At 37.3% G+C, this 18,129-nt stretch overlaps 2 protein-coding genes across 3 annotated transcripts in view; one reads left to right on the top strand and one right to left on the bottom strand.

Moving 5' to 3' along the window:
• The window catches only part of METTL15 (methyltransferase 15, mitochondrial 12S rRNA N4-cytidine), a 188,627-nt gene extending 186,814 nt beyond the window's left edge, over nucleotides 1–1,813 (bottom strand). For both annotated transcript variants that reach the window (XM_080641321.1, XM_080641322.1), the window contains exon 1: nucleotides 1,716–1,813. The gene's annotated coding sequence lies outside the window, so the exon portion shown is untranslated. The remainder of the gene's footprint in view (nucleotides 1–1,715) is intronic.
• Nucleotides 1,814–1,910: 97 nt separating this feature from the next.
• The window catches only part of KIF18A (kinesin family member 18A), a gene marked incomplete at its 3' end in the record, with an annotated part of 80,673 nt that continues 64,454 nt past the window's right edge, over nucleotides 1,911–18,129 (top strand). The window contains exons 1-4 of the mRNA XM_080642031.1: nucleotides 1,911–2,126; nucleotides 2,531–2,638; nucleotides 12,863–13,231; nucleotides 15,398–15,555. Coding sequence (XP_080498157.1) covers nucleotides 12,907–13,231; nucleotides 15,398–15,555 — 483 coding nt within the window. The 5' untranslated portion in view covers nucleotides 1,911–2,126; nucleotides 2,531–2,638; nucleotides 12,863–12,906. The remainder of the gene's footprint in view (nucleotides 2,127–2,530; nucleotides 2,639–12,862; nucleotides 13,232–15,397; nucleotides 15,556–18,129) is intronic.

Raw genomic sequence — 18,129 nt, 5'->3', positions numbered from 1 at the left:
TAAAGTTTTGGTTCTTTTTCCTTCATTTCCATACAAAGTAAGTTCGTTTCTTATGCTTTCAGTTATAATCCCTAATGTCTTGCCAAACTAAAGAGGGCTGGCACAGTAATGGCCTTGATTACAATGTTAAAATTGATCTATTTTAACTAAATATACATTCCTTAAAAATACGGAGCTCATCTGAATACTGCTTAATGGCAGTGTAAGGCAAAATTTTAAATTAAAATAAGTACTTAGATTAGGCATGGAAACACCTGTTAGACTGATAAGCCTTATACAACGTGTGTCGTCAAAAACGACGAAATTTAAGATACCTACTTTCTCAGTCACCAATGACCAATGCAATTTTACAAGAAATTGGTAAAACACGTTTTTAACTTTCTATTAAGATAGCATCTTTTTCTTTTCTTTTCCTTTTTCTTTTTTCTTTAACAGCATCTTAATATCCCTCAATCTGGAAAGTATTTCGGAGACAAATTACTCAATTCTGAATTAGCTGGTTTGTACAGTTCAAAAAAAATATTTTCCTTTAGGGATTTCCTGAAAACTTCAGTTTTTACCTCAATAAAATAAATAGTACCCACATCTCATGGGCTGTTTTGAGAATTAAATGACATAACATATGTAAAGTTAATAAAATGCCTGGGACATCAAAGATAAAGAACTTTAGAGTGAGTGCATATGTGAATTTTTTTTAAATACTTGTTAGTTTTATTATTAAACTCAGCATCACACATACACACACACAAACACTATTGTATTTGCTAAGATATATGTAATACTGCCAGTAATTAATAACTTTATTGATGCTCTATCCTCTGTTCAAAACCAGTCATGTAACATGCAACATATACAATGCACAGTGCTTCTGATTTTCTTCCATAAGAAGTAAATGTCCATTTTATAGGGGTTTTCCAGACATTGTTTTACTTAAAATACTCTGCATTGGTGTTGTGCATTGGTGTTGTGCCATCCTACTTATATGGTGATACTGAATCACCAAAATATAAGCTCCAAGAGGGTAGGGATATTGACACAACTGTGCACTAGTATGTTCCTAAAATCTACAATCAACAATTGCTGAATAAACAGATACAATAATGGTAATAATATAAAGAACAACAATGGAATTCAGATCATACTATTAAAAATTTCCTGACGACAAATTATCTTAGCAAACGTATTTCCCATTTTATCCATGCATTTTTTTTCCTTTTAAAGTGTACATTCTGAAACAATACATAAAACCTAGTACTTAAAAAACTACTGCATTCAATAATGAATAGACCAATAAATTTAAATGAATTTATTTTGAAATGCCATCATTAAAAATGTAAAAAACAGCCAAACACTAAATGGATTCACAGTCAGCACCAAAGAGAGTAGGCCTGGGAGTCCAGAGAGATGAAGCCTAGGGCCTCAAACCTAAAGCCCTGGACTTTTAATTAATTGAGGCTTATTGATCACGGTTCGGTCCAAGAGAGAGTGGCTTGGGACCTGTGCCTTTGGAGGCCTCACTGGTCAATGGAGAAAAGGAGAAAATAAACACCCAGAATCTATTAATCCACACCCAACAGACTCTGCCTCTCCCTCTAGCAGAGGACATACATCAACCCAGGCCCGCGCCCTTCTCACTCACACCCTGAACCCTGGGACCCAGCCTTGCGCCCGCGCGTCAGAAGGCGGCCTGAGAATCCCAGGTGGCTGACTCCCACCTGCAGTTCCGGCCTAGCCCCGCCCACCTCGGCCACGGCCTCCGGAAACAGCCGCGTGCGTTGCCAAGGAGACGCGAGTCAAGGCAGCTTCCGCTGAGTCGCGCGGCAGAGACTTTTGGAGCCAAGCGGCAGCGCGCCGCTGCAGCGCGCCGCGGCAACGTTCGGCGTGATGGCGTCACGAAGACGGCAGCCAATGAAACGGGGCGCTGAGGAAGCTGGCTTGGGTTTGAATCTTTTGGTTGAGTTTGAGTCGCCGGGAGGCTGATATGGAAGTGAAGAGTCGTGGTATCCTCTTTGGGGCCTGATGCAAGGGAGAGGAACTCTAGAGAAAGCTGTTCTCGGGACGCTTTCTTTGATGACCTGTCTTGCTGGAAGCGGAAGTGTCCCGCCGCCTCACACGTGGAAGACCAGGTGGGCTGGCTTATTAACAAGCAGGAAAGCGTTGAATGGAGGGTCAGGGTGAGGGTGGAGGTGGAGGTGACGGTGGGTAGGATCCCTGGGGAGAAAGCTAAAGGAAGAGGAAACTGGAGAACCCCCAAGCGCCTGGCTCTGTGTGATCGGAAGCCCGCGACTGCTCCGCAGAAAGGGCTGGGATCTCCTGCCTTAAATTCTGAGGACGTGGAAGTTTTAAAGGGCATCCTGGCCCCTTTCCCAGACTTCGGCAGAGCACTTTCTGCCCAGCACTTGACAATGTAAAGTGACCTCCGCACCCCAAATTCAGAGTGTTTTGTTTCAGACACATGTATAAGTGACTGGGCATCACTGTCAAATGAGGAACCTTGGTACACCAATTTATAAACATTTTATCCCGTGAGGTTCTGCAGTTAGACTGGCAAAAGTCAATGGAGAACCTGCCTTAAAGGCCTGAGCATCAAGATTAGACCTGCCAGCACTGCCTAACGGATTGCTGAGGATCAGATGAGGTATGGAAGAGATCAAACTGCTTGGCAAGTTGCAAATGAAAGGGACATGAAGCTGTGAGAATCAGTCCTTCTAACGTCTGTTCTTAGTTTCTGCAAGACTCCTTTAGGTACATAGAGGTCAAAGCTGACCGCCGCTTATGAGATTTGACCAGTCATGAATAATTTTGCTGCATAATATGTAATTTAGGTTAACTATTAACAATCAGGTAGAATGTATTGGGCATTCTACAGGTTTTAGTTGGTAGTGTTATTCCACCACCTTGAATTTGGGAGGTATAAATGAACTTTGGTGCTAGAGAATATAAGATTCAAAGACTACATAGGGCTTGTTATTTAAGTTTCTGTTATTTTGTGATAATTGTATTTCAGTACAAAGATTATCTGCCTTTAACTGTAGTGGTTAATGTCTCTTCTGTTATTGAACAAGTATTTAGAAGTACATGAAATTTTCATTTTAAAAAAGTGCCTCTTGTCCCCCTAAAAATATACCCTGAATCGATGAAGGTACACATAAAATTACTTTTATGCTGTCAACTCTATAAAAACTAGGAGGGGAAAAACAGCCCAGATGTCAGTGCCACCCTTCCCTCAATGTGAAATTCGTTCCCTGATGCTTGTAAGTTAGTAGAAGCAGTGGTTCTAATACTAAAGTTATTTCCAAAAAGAGGTTTAAGTTGCCTAGAGACAGTAAATGATTATGTGGAGGATAATTCCTGGTCCTAAAAACTGTTTGTTGACTCTGAATCTAATTCAGGTTTGAGTTTGTATTTAAGAAGTAATCTATAACTCTATCATTCCACATTCAAGATGATTTGTGCAACATTTCTGTTTTGTTGTTTGAAAGCATTTTGTTCTGATTCCAGTAGAGCATTGTTGTTCAGAACATTGACTTTGGATTTGGACCTGGATCCACATTCTGACTCCTCTCTTACTAGCCATGTCATCTTGGCAGAATTAGTTATTCTAAAACTAGGTCTCTGGTTTTTGTAAAATGGAGACAATAATAGAATCTACCTTCATATATGATTATTTTAAGGATTGAATGAGATAGCGAATGTCAAATGTTTACCATAATGCCTGGCATATAAGAGTGTTTTCAAATGATAGTCATTGTTGTTTATGATTACTGAATATCACTGTACAGACCTAATCCAAGAGTTCCAAATTCATGCTATATTTGGAGAGAAATAGAAACTGTGATAATCAAACAAGCACAGAGGAAGCATAAACTTTGTTTTATTTCAACTTGTATTCAAGAGCTCCTGTACTAGACCCTGAGGTTTTTATCAAAAGTAGGCAAATGTATATTTTTTAAACTTCTATAAGAAAGTTTCTGAGTATTATGTATTGATATCAGGAAGAATGGCAATTAAATTCTTGAGTTTTAGATTTAGTTAGTCTGTGTTCAAATCCCATGTCTTGTGCTTCCAGTAGTGTGACTTTAGCCAGTTAACACAATTTCTCCCTAACTAGTTTTTTTTCCTGTATAAGATTGGAATGTTAATGATATACCTATATCATAGGATTGTTGTGGGGATTAAATGAGAAGCATGCAAATTGCTTAGAATGTCTATCTGTAAAATAAGAGCTCAATAGAAAGTATTTCATAAATAGAACTTGTTATCAAATGATAGTTGTGTTTAAGGTAAATTTAATAATTTTTGTTTTGTTTTTGAAATTTTGCATTTAAAATTCAAACAGTAAAAAAGGAATATAAAGTAGAAAGCAAGCCTGCCTGTCACCCAGACTTTTATATTTCCTCACCATGGGGCAACTGGCATTATCAATTTCTGTGTTCTCTCCCTCAGAGTCCATGCATACACAAATAGTATGTATCTTTTAAATATACAAATGATTGTGTGCCGAGTCCACTCTTCTGCACTTGTTTTTTGGCACATGTATCATTAAAAAACTGCATTAGTTTATCATTTATTCAATAAGTATGTATTAAATCCTAAATATTTTACAAGCCCTGTTCTAGGTTCTGGGGTACAGATGAAGATCATACTCTCACAGTGCTAACATTCTAGAGAGGAAACAATAAATATGTAACCAAATCATACATATATTTTCCAGTTAGTCTAGATGCTAGAAAGATAAATAAAGCAGGTAAGAGATTGATTGAGGCGAGGGCAGAAATTCTGTTTTGAATGGGGTCTTTAGGGAAAGCTTCTGTGAAGTGCCATTTGAATAGAGAGATCTAAATGATGAACTGAGGGATTAAGATTTGCAAATATTTGAAGGTAGAGCCTTCCAGGCAAAGAGAAGAGAAAGTGTGAAGGCAATGAGGACAGGATAAGACTGGAATTTTTTAGGGACACTAAGAAGAACAGTGTGACTGAAGCAGAGTAACCAAGGAGGAGAACTTTTGAAGAAATGCTCGAAGTAGACAGGTGTAGAACCTACAGGACATGCTAAAGAGTACATTTTATTCTTATGTTGGGAAGTCATTGAAGAATTTAGAGCAGGGGGAATGACATAAGATTCATAAATTCATCTTAATGCTTTTGAAGAAGGCATCAGTATATACAGTCAATGAACTAAAAAATGTATTGTTGTATTTACATATAATTGGGGGTGAATCTTTTAACTTAACTGGCTTATACTTTACCTAGAGTGAATGATAGTTAATGATTGCCTGTTCAACCCCATTTATATTATCTTGCAATTATTGAAGAGAATTAGGTTTTAACACCTCTTCATTAAATATAGCAGAGCAATGAGCTGTTCCATGTAAGTGAAACTCCCAGAAAATTGAATGTTACCTTTGTTAAGTGACATTTTAAGCTCTCTCACTGATTAGCATGAAACATTATCTAATTTTCCTGATTTTGTATGAAAAGAAATTGGGCATATTGTTTTCTAATTTGTGCCTCAGGGTCCTCATTGTAATTGCCTGTTATTGCCAATCATTGTACTCTACTGTAATATGTTCATTCTGTTAGAGAAAAATATTGTATGTTTGTCTCTCCTCTAAGGTAAATTGCTTTCTTAGATTTTGTGTCTTTTTATTAATCAAATATTTGAGAACTTACTATGTACTAGGTTTAATACAAGAAGTTAGGGATATAAAGGTTAAAAAACTACAGCTTCATTAGCTGTGTTATCTTGTCATATGCAATAATTATAAAATTTTAGAGCTAGAAAAAGGACCTTAGATATCATATAGTGCAACCTTATCATTTTATAGATTGGCAACAAAAAGCCTCTTCATTAGCTCCTTTGTTACTCTTTCTTTTATATTCTGTTCTCTCTAGACTAGACAAATACCTTTCTTCTATATAAACAAGGGTGTTGGAAGTGTTTCTCCTTAATGTTTTAGTTCCAACAATGAAATCCCATCAGCTTGCTCTTTTTTGATTCTATTCAATCAATACCTCTTAGTAAATATGACAAAATTGAACTGTCATTTGAAAAGTATTTTGGAATCAACACATTGTCATATAACAATATTTAGTCTTTCCTTTTGCCAATTAATAAACATGGTTAAGGAATTTGCTTTCCATGTGCCTTATTCAGAATCAACTAGCTGTCCATCTCTTTTACTTAACCATGTTAGAAAAGAAAGCAGGCATCATGTATTAGCATAGGAACAACCTCATCAATCTCTGAAGGCATCAGTATATTTAAACAGACAAATTTTTACGTTTTGGTGATTTTGTTGATTTTAGGTTGTTTGTTAATTCTAACTTGAGGTATTTTTACTATGAAAATTATATTCACTCATTTGTTTTCACAAAGTAGGGTAAATATGATACTTAAAAATTAAGATAATGTCTTTCTTAAAGTCTATAGCAAGTTTAAAACAAATTTGCATTTGCCATACTTCTTAAACTATCCTTTAGGTAATTGTCAAAATTTCTCCTTGAAATGTTACTTGAATAAGCTCTGTTGCCTTCTAAAATAACTTCAATAATTCTTAAATTTTCAATCAAATCTAAGCTATAACCTTGCATTCAAGATCTTCTAAATCTGACCCCACCCTAATCCAGTTTTATCTCTGAATGCAATCTTCTCCCTTCTCTTTTGCTGCAGCAGTACTGAGCAAAGGTAAATTGATCATTTCTTTAGATCCTATAGAAAAAGTTACAATCATCTAAAACTAAACTAGAAGAAACAAGATTTAAGCAAATTGACCATGCAGCCAGTTATATCCATTGCACAAGAGCTTATGCTTTCTGCCATAAGCTCTTGAACCTGCTGCCTGAAATATTTTTGCCATAGGCACTTACTTTCTCACTCATTATTCAGTTTCTGTAAAGTCACCCCACTAGATAAGCTTTTCTCAAACTGCCCTATCCTAAAATAGGAGCCCACACATACACTGCTGACCCTCTTTATCCTAGGACCCAGAGCAATGCCTAGTACATAGAAGGCATTCAATAAATATTTACTGAATGCATAATTAGTTTTCCTTCTTGAAATGCTTTTTTTTTTTTTACCTAGTTAATAATTATCCATCCTTCAGCTCTCAACTCATCACTTCCTCTAGGAAGCTTTCTAACTATATCAGTACCCCATTATAGTCTTACACTTTTCACTTTTCCTTTAAAACACTTGTCACAGTTAAACCTTTACCTTTTGTGTCACTATTTTGTTAATATCTGTTTCCCTCACTGCACTGTATCCTATCTAATAAAGAGGGAATATGCTAATTGACCATCACTCCATCACAAAGATGGCTGCCCCCACAGCTCAGGCCAAGTTCCCTTAAGGAGCCTTAACAAGCAATCAGCAGGGACCTGAGGCTACGCCCTCCCCCGCCCCCGTGGGGCCCCCCACCCAGCAGGGCTTGATGGGGACCTCAAGCCGGAACCCCCCCCCCCCGCCCCAGCACCAGGCCAGGGGACCTGAGGTTGCAACCCCTGCCTGGCGGGGCTTGACAGGGGACGTCAGGCCATGTCCCCCACCCGGCAAGGCTTGACATGGGACCTCAGGCCATGCCCCCTATCCAGCAGGGCTTGACAGGGGACTTCAAGGTGCGTTTCCCATCCTGGTGCTGGGCCAGGGGACCTGAGGCTGCCCTCCCTCCCCCCCCCGCCTGGCGGGGCTTGACAGGGGACCTCAGGCCATGCCCCCCACCCAGCGGGGCTTGACAGGGGATCTTAGGCTGTGTGTGTCCCCCCTCCCGTCCTGGCGCCGGGCCAGGGTACCTGAGGCTATGCCCCCTTCCCAGCAGGGCTTGACAAGGGTGGGACTGGCCAGGTCTGGATCTAGCCCAGTGCGGGGGACCGGTTGGGTCTGGGTCTCATGCAATTTTGAGATGCATGTGGGTGGGCGGGGACTTCACTCTGGGTCCCATGGTGAGCCCCAGTCTCTGACAGGAGGAAGGTTTTCATATACATTTTACTAATTTTCTTTCATCTCTGACACTTCTATTATAGAGAAAGGGCAAATAGCAATATTAAATTATTTCCTCTAATTAATCCCCCTTTAATGTGCACGAATTTTGTGCACCGGGCCACTAGTATTATAATAATACTAGAGGCCTTGTGCATGAAATTTGTGCACGGGGGTTGCGGGGGAGTCAGTCTCTCAGCCCGGCCTGCCCCCTCTCACAATCCGGGACATCCCTCAAACAATCTGGGACCACTGGCTCCTAACTGCTCACCTGCCTGCCTGATCGCTCCTAACCGCCTCTGCCTCGGCCCCCGCTGTGGCAGCTTCATCCGGAATGACATCCGGAAGGTCGTTTGGCTGTCTGGTCTAATGAACATATTATGCTTTTATTATTATAGATAAAGATTGGTAGTAGCAAACATTTGTAGTCTATACTTTGTGTATGCTTTACTCTAAGTGCTTAATCCTCACAAAAATTCTATGAATTAGGTATTATTATTAGCCCCATTTTACAGATAAGGAAGCTGAGCCATAAGGCATTTAAGTAACTTGCCCACAATTATGGCCAGTAAGTAGTAGAGCTAGAATTTTAAACTAGTCTGTTTGGCTCCAACTTCTAAAAATTAACTTATTTTAATTAATTTAATTAATTAGCAAGATTTACCTTCCATCTTTGAGGTTCTAAGTTCTGTTTTGAAATAATCACCTAATGTCTTATATGCTTAGTTAACCATTTCATATATTACATATTATTTGTCATTTTTAAAAAGTTTATCACTTAAAGTCAAAGCATTGTTGAATACTTTTAAAAGATTTATAAATGTGTATGGAGGTTAGTTTTTGGTATCATAAGAAATGTGGGATTCTACTAGCCTTTAACAGGCAGAGGTCAGAGATGCTAAACATCCTCTAATACATGGGGCAGTTCCAATCCAGGAAGAATTATCCTACCCAAAGTGCCAGTCATAAGCCTATTGGGAAGCATTAAAAAGATGGACCAGTATCTTTGGGAACAAGAGGCATGAGTGGGGACAGATAGTGAAGAGAATTGATGTTTATTGAATGCCTTAATACCTGTTCTGTCCTTTAACCTTTATAACAGTATTATGAGGTATTATCTCTTTTACACAAATGAGAAACCTGAGACTCAGTGAGGTTAAGTAACTTGACCAAGGTCATAGAAGTGAGCTATAGGTGCTTTGTGGGACTTGGCGAGACAGAAAGAGCAGGGTAGTAATTCACTTGGGACCTGACTGTTAGAATCCAAATGACCATCTTTCGTCTTTAGCATTCTATTTTTGGAGAAGGACAGAGTCCTAAAAAGGAAGTGCTGTGTCCACTGTCTTCTGCTTTTAGATTGCTTTTGGCCTTATTTGAATACTTTCCAAAAGTATATGGTTTTATGACATATTTTAGCTATCTCATTGCTGTTATTTTTCCATTTAAAAAAAAAAAAACAACAAATGAAATTTCTTCTTTTAACCCTTCTTCACCCTCCACCCACACCATTTCTTTGCTCACTTTTGCAGTAGTAGTTTCTTTATTCACTCTGAATCTTCTCCCATTCAGTCTTTTGTCCCACCATTCCCCCAAAAGTGCTCTTCTTTTTTTTTTTTTTTTAAATATATTTTATTGATTTTTTTACAGAGAGGAAGGGATAGGGAGAGAAAGCTAGAAACATTGATGAGAGAGAAACATCAATCAGCTGCCTCCTGCACACCTCCTACTGGGGATGTGCCCGCAACCAAGGTACATGCCCTTGACCGGAATCGAACATGGGACCTTTGAGTCCGCAGGCCGATGCTCTATCCACTGAGCCAAACCGGCTAGGGCAGTGCTCTTCTTATTGCCTCTGTTTTTCTAAATCCCATGGTTACTTATTAAATACTAGAGGCCTGGTGCACGAAATTCGTGCAAGGGTGTGGTGCCTAGGCCTGGCTGGCAATCGAAGTGCGAGTGTCTGGCGTGGAAGGGCAGGTCCCAGCTGACCTCTGGGCTCTGGGCAGCTCCTCGGCCCCTGGGCTTCCATGCACCCCCCTCCACCTGAGTCATCAGGCCCCCGCCCAGCTCTCTCAGTGCCTGGGAGCCGGGCATTGGCCCCAACCCCGCCACCGCTGTTGGTCACCATCTGCAGGGTGATAGGCGGGGCAATCGGGCCCTGCTCACACCCTCCTTGGCCTGGTGCTGACCGCTCACCTCCACCATCCTGCTGCAGTCCCACTCTTCGGGGCCCATCATAACCAGCACTGCCTCCACTTCCACCCACTGCCAGCGCCATGTTGCCAACATCTGCCACGTTCCGCGCTGCCCCCTGGTGGTTAGTGCATGTCATAGCAAGTGGTTGAACAACTGGTCGAGGGGACAATTTGCATATTAGGCTTTTATTATATAGGATTGAACATATTAGCAGTATTTAACATAATTGATCATTCCTTCCTCCTTGATTTAAAGATCTCCCCCAAATCTTAATGCCATTTGATGCTTTAAAAACTTCTAAAAGCGTCAAATGGCATTAAGACTCTGAGGACAGCTTTACTTACTTAACTTGGCTTCCAACTGCACCAACATTTCTCCCTATTAGCATTTTCAGATTTAAGATATCTTGAACTGAACTTATCTTCTGCTCCAAAACCTGCTCTACCCTCTGTTATTATCATCTCAGTTAATAGCTATTATTTATTCCCAACACTCAGGCCAAGAACTTTGGAGTTATTCTTGAACCCTGTTTTCTTCCCATACCGAACATCTGTCATGAAATTCTATTGTCTTGACCTTTAGAATACATCCAGAACCTGACCATCACCCTGTTCTGAGTTGACAACATCATCTCTTGTCTATATTACTACAGTGACCTAGCTAATCTCTATTCCCTATAGTATTTTATCTCCACAGCAGTGAGAGTGATTAGATTATGTCACAATGTCAAAAAATGGCATGTATGTGTGAAACCATAATAAATCTCTTTGCCTGAAATATATTAGTCAGACCCTGCCCTTACACTTGTATATGGTTTTAAACACTTCAGCTAAACCATATACAATCACTGGGAAGCTACCCAAAAATCTAGCTTTGATTTTTTTTTTTTTTTTTATAAGGACTCCAGCACTATTTTAGTTTGGGTCATGGGAATGAACAGGAAAGGATCTCAGAATTATATCAAGGTAATGAAGGAAGAGCCTTGGCTTGTGAACTATTTTTAGTAAATGTGATCTTGGCTGCAAGCTTCTGGGCAGTGGGAATTGAAACAACCAGGTTGGTCTCTACCTGTGTCTCAGAGACCCATCGAGTTAAAAATAACTCCAAGGATGTATCAATTAGCAAGCCCAGATATGATGGTGATGGAGATGGTGTATACCCATGGTTTATTCAGGGATCCTAGCTCTGAATATAGATCCTAGTCACTGCTCTATAATGATGTGAATTTAGGGTACATTAATGATAGCAGGTTTAAAAATTATGTTCTGACTACATGACTGCCTCACAATAATAAGAATAAAGAAAAACTAACAAAGCTCAATAATGTGGGAGCCTCCACAATCCAGAAAATAATCTTAAAGTTAAGACCAAGAAAAGCCTTTTAATATTCACTAATTTGTTCATCAAATACTTATAGAGTGTCTATCATGTGACAGGCATTGTTTTATGCTCTTGGAACACATAATAAGCAAAACATTTTTTAAAATGCATGCTAATACAGTGCTTCTAGTTTAACTGAAAGAGAGAAAAATAACACATAAATAAATTTTAAAAAATACACACAGTCTATTAGGAGATAGTAAGTGCTTTGGAAAAAAATAAAGCAGGATAAGAGTGATTAGGAATTGGGCTGGCAATTTTAATGAGGTTAGGAGAGCAGCAATAGAGCAAGGACTTGAAAGAAGTGAAAGAATTAGTTATGTACTTGGCAAAAGAGAGAATGGCTAATAGACCCTATTCGGGTGCTTGGTGTGTTAGCTGGAATAGAGTGAGCAATAAAACAAGATGAAAAATGTAGGCCATTAATGAACTTAATTTGTACTCTGAATAAGATGAAGAACTGTTGGAAGATTTGAACCAAGGAGTTAGATAAACAAACAAATGTACACATACACACACTTGACCCTTGAATAAAGCAGAGGTTTGGAGCACTGTCTCTTTCCCCCCTCCCCCACCCCCTGCCCCATACCTTTCAAAATTTGCATATAACTTTTTTCCTTTTTTAAATTAAATTTATTGGGGTAACTTGGTTAATAAGTTTATATAGGTTTCAAGTGTACAATTCTGAGACACATAATCCTTATATTGCATTGTGTGCCCACCTCCCAAAGTCAAATCTTCTGTCACTATACATTTGACCCCCTTTACCTTTTATTTTACCCCAGCCCACTCCCTTCCCTCTAGTAACCACCATACTGTTGTCTGTGTCTGTGAGTTTTTCTTGTTTGTTCATTGGTTGCTTTCAGTTTTATGTTCCATATACTAGTGGAATCATATGTTTACTAACTTCTGTCTGACTTATTTTGCATGTAACTTTTGACTCTCCCAAAACTTTACTAATAGACCACTGTTGACTAGAAATCTTACCAATAATATAAATGGTAAATTAACACATATTTTTGTATGCATCATGTACTATATTCTTAAAGTAAGGTAAAAAATGTTATTAAGAAAATCATAAGGAAGAGAAAATGCATTTACAGTATTTATTTTAAAAAACCCGCAAAGAAGTGAACCCACACAGTATAAACCCATGTTGTTCAACAGGCAACTCTATATATATTTCCAATAACATTTACCAGGTGAGTGGAACAGAATTAACATCTTTTTTCAATGAATACTACATGCCAGTCATTTTGCAGGCATGTAGAACTAATATTAATACTTTATTTTTCTTTTTAATTTTAGATATTTATGTGTCCATATAAATAAAGGAATCAAGATAATCAAGTATGTCTGTCACTGAGGAAGACCTGTGTCACCACATGAAAGTAGTTGTTCGTGTGCGTCCTGAGAACACAAAGGAAAAGGCAGCTGGATTCCATAAAGTGGCCCATGTTGTGGATAAGCATATTCTAGTTTTTGATCCCAAACAACAAGAAATCAGTTTTTTCCGTGGAAAGAAATCTGGAAATCGAGATATTACAAAGAAACAAAATAAGGATCTGAAGTTTGTATTTGATGCTGTTTTTGATGAAACTTCAACTCAATTGGAAGTTTTTGAACACACTACTAAGCCAATTCTTCGGAGTTTTTTGAATGGGTATAATTGCACAGGTAATTACTTCAGTTGGGGTTTAATTTTTCTGTCTGATTTTAGTTTTTCCATTAGAAGAAACATCTACTTGGTTTTTTCCTCTTAAATATTAATTTTAAGGTGCATGTTTGCTAAAACTCAGTATACTTTCATTGTAAATGCAAACTTTATTTGAAATTTAGTATCATATATAACATCATTTGTGAAACTCTCTTTCACGGTCTTGCTATGGTCCCTATAGACAATCATCCTTTCAATTTGTTATTAAACCACACGCTTCTTATAATTGATGCCAGATTTCTCACAATTTGTGTTTATAACAGTTTCACTCCTTACCTTTATAGCTATATATCCCTGTGGAATAGTCAGACATTTTTAGAACATTTGGCATTTTCTTTATAGCACCTTTTTTTTTTACAATATCTCGAAATAAAAATGTTAAAAGCCCATGTTAATTGGATTCAAGTGCTTTGTTAGTATACCTTCAGCCAAAAAATAATGTCTAGTACCTGATAGACCTATAATAATTTTCCTTTCAAAACGGCCATCTTGATTTCCTAGAAAGAGATATTGCCAAAAGGCCAGCTATTTCTCTATGCTTACAAGGCACTTAATACCACTATTCATATCTTACTTTTGGAATTACTGCAATTTATGGCATTTTCTTTAAGATGCCCAAAACTATAACATATTTTACTGTCTCTCACTGACTCATTCAGTTTTATTACAGAAGACTTATCCTCTTGGTATAGTAAGAAAGGAATGTGGTTTATTGATTATATCTGCTATGATTCTGAATTTTAGCATATATTCTTTTCCTCATTCATGGAATTCCATATTGTCTCTAGAGATTTTTAATTTTTTTTTTTTTACATCAAATAAACAAAAATCTACCAACTGAATCTCTGGTTTCTTCTTGGCTTTGATTTTATATTCTTATCTAGCTGTCTTAAGATTTCTTGATGTATTATGGTCTTACATAAAATAGAACAAAATGAAACATACATCAGTTTAATTCATTCTTATGAAAAGTATTCTTGTAGTTGGTTAACATTTAGCTCAGCACAGAGATTTAACTTATAAAAATATTCTCACCAGTAATATGAGGAATTATTGCCTTAACTCAATCTTGTGGGTATTTGCCACTTTTTTTTGCATTAATATTGTGATGGGTATTTGCCATATGTGGACTTTTTCTTGAATTTGGAAAAAAAATCACTTTTATGTGTTACTGGATAGAATCCTGAAACCCAAGTAATTTGTGTAAGACAACATCATTTTTTATTGTTTTAAATTTTAAAATGAATTTTATAAATGGTTTCTATCTAGAACTCACTCAGCAAACTTGTATTGAGTACCTGCTTTGTGCCAGGTGGTTTGTTAAGTGTGAAGGATATCTGGCCTCTGTCTTGGCAGAGCTCAGAGTTGGAAATACACTGTGATATGTGCTGGAATAGAAAGTTGTGTGGCATATACTGAGAGCTCAAATAAGGGAGTAGACGTTTCTGCCTAAGACTGTTAGGGAAGGCACAGGAAAGTGACAGTTGTGCTGAATATTTAGAACAGATAGAAGTTTTCTAGTTGGATTAAATAGAGGAACTTTCCAGGACAAAAGCAGTGGAGTAGAAAGAGAACAGCACTTGAGGAGAACTTCAAATAATCTAGTGTTCTTAGACCACAGCAAGGGATAAATAGGCTAGAGTGATAACCAGACATCCTCTCTTAGAATGCCTAATAATATTCCAAGGTGAGGAATTTGAATTTCCTCCTGTAGGACTGTGGAACTATTACACAGCTTTAACATATTCAAGTTTCATTTTTCATAAAAATAACTGCACAAATTCTATGGGATGGAAGAAGAGTGAGACTAACAGGGAGACATAATTGATTACTTAAAATGTGTAAGGTTGCTGTAGAAGATTGGGAATAGGTGTTGGGGTCGGGGAGAGGGGAGCCAGGTGGGTGGATGATGGTACCATTAATCAGAATAGAGAATAGAGAAGTAAGAGTCGATTTTTGCGAACATTGCAGGTTTTAAGGATAAGAATATAAATTAATTTTGGATCTATCTGTTGAGTTTAAAGTTACTGTTGAGCATATCCAGATGGAACTATCCACTAGATAGGGGCTGTAGTAATGGTATATGTCATAACAGAGAGCTTTGATCCCTTTTCATAAAAACCCAGTACTTGCATATGGTGCCACTGGAGCTGGGAAGACCCACACGATGCTAGGATCAACTACTGAACCTGGAGTGATGTATCTAACCTTGTTAGACCTTTACAAATCCATGGATGAGATTAAAGAAGAGAAAATATGTAGTACCGCAGTTTCTTATCTGGAGGTAAGTTGGCAATAGCATTCTTTAGATTAATCAATAGTATTGAGAACTCTTTCTTTAAGAAGTTCCATGGTCCATGTAAATTATTCTGTCATATAGGAATATTCTCATGAATATATAACACCATTTTTAAGCACCTGTGATGCATCTTTCTCTTTTTCTAGTAAGTATTTTATTTTGCATATCTGACTTGCATAAAGGTAGCAAGATTAGTACAAAGAACTTCCAGGTACCCTTCACCCAGATTCCCCATATTGTTAACATTTGACTACCTTTACTTTCTATTTCTATGTGTATGTAGCTGTTTCTTTTTTCTAAACTGCTGAAGTTACAGACTTATAGAAGTTTCCTAAAATAACCACCAAAGAGTTATCAGGAAATGAACAATGATACACTGTTACCTAATCCATAGACCTTACTGAGAGTTTGCTATTGATTCTAATAATGCCCTTTATTGAAAAAGAAAATCTAAGATCCTTAGTTGCGTTCAGTTGTCATAACTCTTTAGTCTCCTTAATCTGGATTTCTTTTTCTTTATGTTTTATGTTGCTGTCATAAAACCCTTAGTTTGGTTTGTCACGATTAGATTTGGGTTATGCACTGGCAGAAATACCACACAAGTGACTTTGTGTTCTTATGACATCATATCAAGAGGCTTATGTCTTTAGTTAGTTCCATTACTAGCTATGTTAACTGATCAATTTCATTATGCTGGTGTCTGCAAAGTTTCTGCATTGTCAAGACTACTTTAACTTTTATAATTAAAAAGTACCTTATAGGGAGAAAATGTAAATATCTTCTTACTCAAACTTTCATCCACTGATGATTCATGCCTGAATCAATTATGATGGTAGATGATTGTGATTTTAAATTCCTTCATTTCTTCTACATTTATTCATTGGCTGTCTGCTGTAAAGAGAGCTTCTCTTTCCTTTATTGTATCAGTGTGGACTCATCAAATTGTTAACATAATTCAATAGTTTATAATCTCTTTCTGTAATTATTTATTTATATGCTGAAATTGTGCCAATCAAGGCTCTTTTGTGCTGTCTCCTACGTCCTTCTGACATGCCCCATCATTTCTGTAGGCCTCCTACCCTTTTACTAATAGCTGACATTCAACACGTCATAACTAAGTGCCAGGCATTCTAACTTTGAATTTAGATAGTGTTTCAGAAACCAGTACAGAAACATAAATTCCTGATTTTACTGCCTATTCATTTGTGGTGTCAGAGAAAAAATTCTACTAGTTACAGCTCTTTTATTGATACCTTATAGTTAAGCCCTTACATTTCAAAAATTCATTAAGATTATGTATGTTGCTAAAAATTTTCATCTTAGTCTACAGGACTTGAAGATAAAAGAGAAGTAAAACTCACTTCCTATAGTTAAGTATGGAAAACAATTGTTCTGAACATAATTAGAAAAGAGCATGGCAGTATTCATTATTTCTTTTTTAGATCCCTTCATAACTGGGAGAATTTTAAAGTTTGGTTTTTTTTTATAATGTTTTTAATCTTTTTTCCTTTCTTTTAATCTACTTCCATTTTATTATTGGTAAGGCAATGTCTAATCTAATGGTTTTCCTCTTGGGCTGTGCACCAGAATTGGCTATGGAGCTTTTTAAAAATAGACATGCCTGGACCTCACCCCCTGGACATTTTAATTTAATAGGTCTGGATTGAGGCCGAGGCATCTATGTTTTTAAAAAGCTCCCAGGTGGTTCTGAAGCATAGACTAGCTTGAGAATGATTGTTCTAATTGCGTTTTTTGTATGATTTAAGTGGGTAAGGGAAAGCACTAGAAAAGTGACTGCTACTTCAGAAAAATAAGAGCCAAAAACGTAGCTCTTGAATATTTTACTACTTTAAAGAGTTTATTACATTTAAAAATGGTTATCATTCATTGTTAAAAATTTTACTAGCAATGAATTGTCACTATGGGCTATTTATTAGAATATGGAAATATGAGTGGTAGTTGTCATTTAGTACCTTAGAAAACTTAGTACCTTTAGTAAATTCATAAAATTACCTCAATAAAATTATATATATATATGCATTACTTAAAAAAATAAAAATGCCAGAGACATAAAGTACAGATGTGTATTCAATACCATGTAGTAGAGTGAGGATATTTGGCCTTCAATCTCCTCTGCTGTTACTTTCGTGGCCATGGACAAATCGCTTTACCTTTTAGGACCCTAGTTCCTTCATTATTCAAATGGGAACAGGGTTCCATTATGGAATTTGTCATAAGAATTACATGTTAAATTAATGTAATTGAAGGATAAATGGAATAAAATACTATCCATCCTTGAGTATGAGTTTTCTTTAACTTTTGAGCTATAAAATTTTTAAAAGTTTGGTCTACTTGGGTATCATGAAATAATAAATGTCTTCTCCAGTGAGAACCATGCCACCTCCATATAACTTCCATTTCAGATCCACTAGAATTTCCCAAGACCATGTGTCCTGTATATTTCCAGGAAATAGGCAAAGGCAATTCCAGCTATCTTATTTCTGTTTCACTGAAATCATCAAGTTAGCAATTATGGGATGAGGGTATAATGACTCCACC

The sequence above is a fragment of the Plecotus auritus genome, assembly GCF_963455305.1.
Source record: "Plecotus auritus genome assembly, chromosome: 9".
Lineage (NCBI taxonomy): Eukaryota > Metazoa > Chordata > Mammalia > Chiroptera > Vespertilionidae > Plecotus > Plecotus auritus.
Note: the sequence above shows the minus strand (reverse complement) of the source record. Positions and strands in the feature narration are given on the sequence as shown.